This window comes from Gastrolobium bilobum, unplaced genomic scaffold, assembly GCF_033153095.1.
Source record: "Gastrolobium bilobum isolate Gb01-03AN ecotype WA unplaced genomic scaffold, APGP_CSIRO_Gbil_v1 utg15966, whole genome shotgun sequence".
NCBI lineage: Eukaryota > Viridiplantae > Streptophyta > Magnoliopsida > Fabales > Fabaceae > Gastrolobium > Gastrolobium bilobum.
In genome coordinates, this window is record NW_026897912.1 from 289,452 (window position 1) to 296,897 (window position 7,446).

Below are 7,446 nucleotides of genomic sequence, written 5' to 3' on the forward strand. Positions count from 1 at the left end.
ATGCTTTATTTTCTCCACATGTTTTCATCATAAACTCACATTCATCTTGATTATAGTTTTTACAATATAAAATAAGCTAATCAAAATATACGGGTTAAAAGTAGTTGTATTTTATTATATTTTATTTTACCAGCATGCTTTATATTATGGATTTTATTTTACTGGATTAAGGTGGATAGATTTTATTTTTATTTATTTATTACTTATTATTATTTTGGCGGGTGGGGGAGAGGATATTGGCGGGTTTGAGTAATTAAGATGAGTATAAAATCTACATTGGAGGAAGGTTGAGTTTCATCTTGTTCAATGGTACGGTTAATACCAGGAAAAATATGCTACATTGTTTTTGGGTACTGAATCTGTTCTAACATCTAAACAGATGCTTCACATTCTTTCTTTGTTTATTGCTTAGAATGTCTGACATTCTTTAACCCAAAACTAATTGAGCATTACCTTCCCAGTAGTGACTTGTGAGGATAGGCATCTTCAGAATTTGGAGTAGAGACCTATCATCAAGATTTCAAAGGCAGCATTACTTGAAAGCATTCCCAACGCATTATCAACTTGTCACCTGAACCCAACTGCACCCAACATCTTTTCTTAACCTTCTTGCTTTGATCAATACCCTCAACTGTCCAATCTCATCCCACATACCAAACCGGGCATATAGGTTTGATAGCATAATGCATATCCCAACATTTTGAGGATCTAACTCAAGAGCCCTTTGAGCTGCTAATTTGCCAAGCTCTATATTCCCACGATCCACACAAGCATTGAGTAGAGCTCCCCACATTGAGATGATACAATTTTCCCTTCCCTTATAGAGTGTCTGATTTAGTAATTCCCATGCCTTCTGCAATTCGCCTGCCCTACAAAGCAAATCAACTAGGCAACTGTAATGTTCTGGACCAGGATCTAACTTGAAATCATCAGCCATAGATTCAAAATACTTGACACCAGCTTGTACTTGGCCAGTGTGACCACAAGCTGAGATTACTGTCAGAAATGCTATTCCATCTGGTCTGATTCCTTCAACCAACATCTCATTGTACAAATCAATTACTTCCTTGTAGAGTCCATTTCTACCAAACACACCAAGCATTGAAGTCCATAACACAAGGTCTCTGATTCTTTCTTTTCTGATCTCCATTCCAGCCAACTTGAAGACTTGCCAAGCCTTCTTTACCAGGCCACATTTGCCATACATCTCAATCAGTGCGCTTTGCAGAAAGACATCACTCTCTATATCAGGTGTCGTACGGAGCAAATAACTATGCAGTTGCCTACCCATTTCAACAGCAGATAATCCAGTGCATGCACGCAAAGCTGCTGATAATGTAAAGTGATCATACTTCAATTTCAACATGGGCATCTTCCTAACTAGCTCAAGTTCCTGAACCCATAACCCAGCCTCGCCATAACCTGACAAAAGTGCATTGGCACAGACAGTATTTTTCTCAGGAATTTCATCAAACACAAGCGCTGCATATTTTACATTCGATAATTTCGAGTACAAATCAATCAGAGCACTACCCACAAAAACACTGGAAGACCAACCTGATTTTCCCACGTGGGCGTGTATCTGTTTCCCAAAATTAACATCTTTAACTTTAGACGAAGCATTCAAAGTGCTACACAATGCGTAGGTATCTAAGGGAACACCATTTGTGTGCATAAAGGAGAAAGCTGTAAGAGCAAGAAAAGGGGAACCTTTCCGACAAAAATCAGATATTATGACATTGAAGTGTAATGGGTTGATGGAGTTCATGCATTTGAAAAAATTGTAAAGTGATCGAAGGTCGATCTTAGGAAGGCATGCGGCGTATGTGAGCACGAGTTGTGTGTGAGAATCATGTGAGACGAAGAGCATGCCTGTTCTGAGTAGGTGACCATGGAGTTTCTTGATGTCTGAGACATTATTAGTTACACGAGATTGGTGCAAAAATTGAATTACCTTGGACATGTAAAAATGGAATCAAGCAGAGAGGTGCTTGGCAATGTTACATTCATATACATGCGCGCCCTCTATAATTGACATTCGGGTTGCATGATGCTCACTCGTCCTTTCTTTGTAAGTTTGTATGCACTATTTACAAATTCAACTTAATAATTCAAAAATCAGAGGAACAAAAATTAACTTTTATTTATTAAATTAATTTTTTTTTTGGGTTATGTCAGTATTTTATTAATATCACAATTCACGAACAAATTAATAATTTTTTTTTTTTGGATATAACAAATTAATAATTTAGTGCACATGAGCAATGGGTCAAAACTCGTGGGTTACCCATATAACCGGGGCTAAAAAATTGATCATTGGACTACAAAAAAAAAAACCATGTGGGTATTAGCGATAGAGATATGCGTGGGTTGAACTGAACTGAATTTTTTAAAAAATCGAACCGAGTTGGTTTAAATGGTTCGGTTCAGAAGTAATTCGTTCGGTTCAGAACCGGTTCGGGTCGACTCTATTTTAAAAAGAGAAAAAATTTAAAAATAAAATTATAAAAATCAATTTGATTCGATTTAAAAACGGTTCGGTTCGATTCATGAATTAATTCTTTAAAAATCGATTATATTAAGAACGGTTCAGTTCAGTTCATGATTCGATTCAATTTTTTTGATGATTTTACACACCGCTAATTAGCCGTGCGTGTGATGCTGCTGCCCAGTGTTAGTGGGCTGCGCTGCCTGAATTATTTATTTTAATTTCTTCAAGAATTAAAAGGTGTCATAATTTCTAAAAAAAAAAAAAAGGGGGTGTCATACTGATATCGATCTCGTAATTGCAACTCAATTGACTAACTAGTTTGTCACACACTCAAACCATCATTAAAAGGTGTGTTCTGTACAGAGGTGCTATGGCATTTTCTGAGAACAACCCAGGCGTTCGCCCTATCCCAACCCACTTGGCTGGGGACCTTAGTAGGTCAGGGTTAAAAAATTAGAATAATTAAGTAGGTGTTCTGAAATTGATTGCTGATAAGAAATAATTATTTATTAAGAAAGCTGTAAAAACGTGATTATTTTATCAAAATAAACTAATTTAAATATCGACTATTGGATTGGGCAAAAAATTCTGAGATATGGTTAGAAATAAAATTAGGTAGGCTGTTGCATGGTCTTAGCCCATATTTACAGCAGCTCGCCTCTATTAAAGAATAAAGGGCATGCAACCAGCGTTATTCATATATCCTGAAATCAGAGTTGAAAGGTTGAAACTGAATGGATACTATAGAATGTTGAAATTCCTTGATCACTACACTACTGTCTCAACGATGCTTTGCTTGTGTGCTTCATCTTATGTCTACTTTCTTTTCATCTTTACACCCCTTCTTCCATATTTTATGAGATTATTTGAACTAATACATTCCTACAATAACCTTAACTTATTTGACCCAACCCAATTCCATGAGCTGACTAGTTTAGCCATCTTAAGACTATCAAAGAAAGAGTAGAGAGAGAGAGTGCAGAGCTTGTCTCTAAATGTTCTTTTATTGATGCAAAAAGAGAAATCAGTTCAAAGCATTACACTGCAGATTTTTAAAGAGGTACGTAACTGTAAAGAACTTTGGATACATCACCCTAAAAGCTAGCTCAAGGGGTGAGAGTGCTAAGGCCTTAACATCTATCACCTTTCTTCATATTTCGAAGTTCCGACTTGAGTTGCGTAGACTTGGCGCGAATGCGAGAACGGAAATATTTGTGTATCTTATCCCAGAGCTGCCATGAGTTTGCACAAGCAATGATTCTGATGAGGAGTGACTCTGAAAGTGTTGACAGAAGCCATGATAACAGAATTTGATCTTGCTGTTCCCACTCCAAGTAAGCTTCGTTGATTTTTCCGACCGCACGATCCTCTTGAGAAGCGAATTGGAGAGGAATCTCCGGATTTTTCACAAAGCGATGAAGGCGATAAGCTTTGAGCACTGGTTCGACCAGTTGCTTCCATATGAGGAAGTTGTTGTCATCGAGACGCAGAGAAATCGTGTGCGAAAACAGTACCTGAAAAGGAATTAGATTGGTAGCCGAAGATCCACCATGAACTGGTGGTGGAGGTTCAGTGGATTGATGTGGATTACGTGGAGGAACCACGGAATCGGAATGAGGCCCTAAAGATGGCTTTGATTCCATAATAGAGAGTGAAGGAAAGAGTAGAGAGAAAATGCAGAGAGCTTGTCTATGAATGTTCTGTTACTGATACAAAACGAAGAATCAGTTCAGAGTATCACAGCGCAGGCTTTTATAGATGTAACGAACTGAAACTAACTATCTGACTCAGCAAAAGTCTTAACTGACTAACAGCTAACAGATACCTATACTAACAGTAACAGTAGCTGTATATAACAGAAGGGTATAGCAGTATTATCTACATAAAGCTATATGGCTACCAAAAACTCTCTTGTTGATGAATTCTTAAGCAGTTGAGTTGATGGCTATAGATCATAAAGGTTAGGAGGAAACAGGGAACCTTCATGGGCTTGATCACTTGTCATTGTGACCTGGAGATCGTATAAGTGAAATTACAAGACCTACAAAGGATGTACACTCCTGAAGAGTGAAGAGGATATATATATTTTTGGACGTACAAGTAGTAAACATACTTTATTCTGAAAATTGATTTCTTAATATTCAATTTTCTATGTGTTAGTTTTAAATAATTGTAGTCCTACCAAGACAGTATTTAGCAACCACTGCATTCATATGCTCTTCCATTATCAGGAAATCTTAATCTCAAAACTGTAACTTGTATTCATAATGGCTGTTTGATGATTTTCTCTGCATGTAAGAATAATTAGGTAGTGGAACTTTAATTCAGGAACCTCTATTAGACTAGCTTGGAGTGTCTTCTTATGTAGATTGTATTTCCCCCCATAGAAGGCCCAATGATTTTCTTGAACTTTTGTTTTGTTCTATAAAGTTGTGGCTTTACTGTAAAAAAAAACTCAAGTTTGGCTAAAAGCTATAGTTTCTAGGTTCATTACAATTGTGACAGTCAAGCAATGTTTATGCTGTAAATTAATTTTCCAAAATAATCGTACAGCTGATGGCTTAGTACTTTTAAATATCAGAGTTCCAAGTTCTCCATTAAATATGGATAAAAAGAGATAAGTAGGAAAAAGAGAAATTATAGGACTATGAATGAGAGACCAACTGCTGGCTAATAAATTATGTGGATCAGGATTTTTCTTGTTTTCCTCAGGCATTTTCCGAGTGGATCTCATAATTGTTTCTTTTTGTTTTTGAATAAATCACATATATCCTCCATCGGAGTTAATCTTGTTCGAATAGGGAATATTCACATCGTTGAGGGACTAGCTCTCCTAAAGGAATTTTTTTACGTTTACAAGGACTTGAACTCAATACCTTACTTAAGCGGAATAAGTATGTATCTATTGGACGAACCTTTTTGTGGATCTTATAAACTTTTAAAGTGTAATGAGTTTGATAGATATTACCTGGAACAACGTAAAGGCCTAGTCCTTAGCAAGGGAATGGCGTTATTTATCTATCCTGTTTAAGAAATCAGAGCGAATGTGTTTGGTTTCCTGGGTTCATCACTTCATCTATCCAAATTCCGAAAGATACATCAAAAGTTGAAACTGGATAGATACTATAGGAAGTTAAAGTTCCTTTGATCACTATTACTGCCTAAATGCCAGCAACACATTTCTTAGTATGAATGAGCTTTGTTTAAGTGCTTTATCTTAAAGGGACTTTTTCCCCTTTTTTATACCAGCTAGTCGTGAGTTTGGTTATAATAATAATAATAATATATTTCAACAATAATCTTAGCTTATTTGATCCAAACCAATTCTAAGAGCTGTAGTTTAGACAGCTGAAAGTTTGTTTCATTTCATGTTCAGTAGGAAATTAGTTCTCAGCAGTGAAACACAGGCTTCAAGGGTATACAGAAAGAAAGAACCATAAGAAGAGAAAGAAGAAAAAACAAGAAGCAAGCAATTTATGTTCAGTTAAGTTTTATTCCAATGATACATATACGGCATAGTCTTGAGACATTCAATTGCGGTACACTAAACCTTTTTGCATGGGTTAACTTTTCACACTCCCATGTTGAAAGGCAAAAACCAAAATCAAATGTCTGTCTTCAGATTTAAAACTTTTGGCAGCATATCATTGTCTGTTTAAGCTAGAGGTGAGATTAATGAACATATCTTCTGTGCAGGGAATTGTGAGGCCACCCATTGGATGACTGAAGCCAAATTCTTCCTCAGCTATACTCAGCAGTTCTTGAAATGAAGGCTGATTCAACAATGAGATTGGTATCACAAATCTCTTCTTTTCACCCTCTCCTACATATACAGCAAAGTAACCTTTTGGCACATCTTGTGATGCTGGTGCAGCTGCTTGATTTGAAAACAGATTAGACCTGCGAAGAATGTGTTTAGCATTCAAGGCACTAGGCAAACGAATAGCCATCACAACAGTATTGGTTAGAACTTGGAAGAGATTGTTCTTGTTGTTTACAATTCTGTTTGGTGAAGAAAGTTTAGTATATGGGTGTGTATTTATAGATGAAAGCGTGTGGAAGAATCAGTGGCTAATAGGAAATTAGGCAGGGAATAGCGTGTGGCATGAGCATTCAAATTATCACACGGTGTGTACTTCAACCTTTGGGCAAAACTTGTTGATGACTTCCACTGCCTATTTATTGTAGAGGCTGACCATTCAACGTACGTGGGTCAATTTTAGGGACTTAAGAAAGAGGATATACTTCAAGTTTTATTTTGGTCGGCAATATCATTCAAGACGAGCGTCCCCTATTCCTTGACAAAAAGATATAAATGGGCCATAAACACCAAATTTGAGTTCCATTTGGGTATGGTGTACACCACTCTTCTGTACGATGGAAACCTAATTGGTTAGATCCACATTTACACTCAAATAATATCTTGTGATTAATGATTTTCCGTGCAAAATATATACTGATCTGTACTAATCTAATCAAAATGCATGTCCACTGACTGGAATTGGATTTCATTATGATCAATTATTTCCTGGTCACCGTCAAAAACCTAACTAAATTTAAACCAAATTCGCACTCCTCTTAGTTTTGGATTCATTGGAGACAAATGACTGATCCGTAGGGCTTTACTTGAATGTGAATCCCTTTCTTGCGATTTTATTCCAATTCTTTTTCCTGGCCATTGACCGAGCCTGGTAAGAATGGTATGAGAAAAACCTTTGGCCAATTTTCTTTTGCGTAGGGAGGTCAGTAGAAATCATGGTAATAATCATGCTTGAGGAAAGTATTAATTCTGGGTTGAAGTGAGGGATGATTACTGCTGTTGCTTATAATTAAAGTATAGAAATAATTAACAGGCTCATGTGATACTGCTGCTTAGCAAGGCCAGAAGACTGAAGAACCAATGACATTTGTCTGTTGTGGGTTGCTGGCTCAAACCATGAACTAACTGAAGCACA

At 36.7% G+C, this 7,446-nt stretch overlaps 2 protein-coding genes across 2 annotated transcripts; both read right to left on the reverse strand.

The window, feature by feature from the left end:
- Window positions 1-391: 391 nt before the first annotated feature.
- LOC133311373 (pentatricopeptide repeat-containing protein At3g12770-like) lies at window positions 392-1,963 on the reverse strand. The gene is made up of 2 exons (XM_061512413.1): window positions 1,558-1,963; window positions 392-1,422 (listed from the first exon to the last, which is right to left on the reverse strand). The coding sequence occupies exons 1-2, from the start codon at window positions 1,961-1,963 to the stop codon at window positions 560-562; spliced, it is 1,269 nt and encodes a 422-aa protein (XP_061368397.1). The 3' UTR covers window positions 392-559.
- Window positions 1,964-5,966: 4,003 nt separating this feature from the next.
- Window positions 5,967-6,531, reverse strand: LOC133311347 (auxin-responsive protein SAUR20-like). The gene has a single exon (XM_061512377.1). The coding sequence runs from the start codon at window positions 6,439-6,441 to the stop codon at window positions 6,136-6,138; it is 306 nt and encodes a 101-aa protein (XP_061368361.1). The 5' UTR covers window positions 6,442-6,531; the 3' UTR covers window positions 5,967-6,135.
- Between the last annotated feature and the right edge of the window lie 915 nt (window positions 6,532-7,446).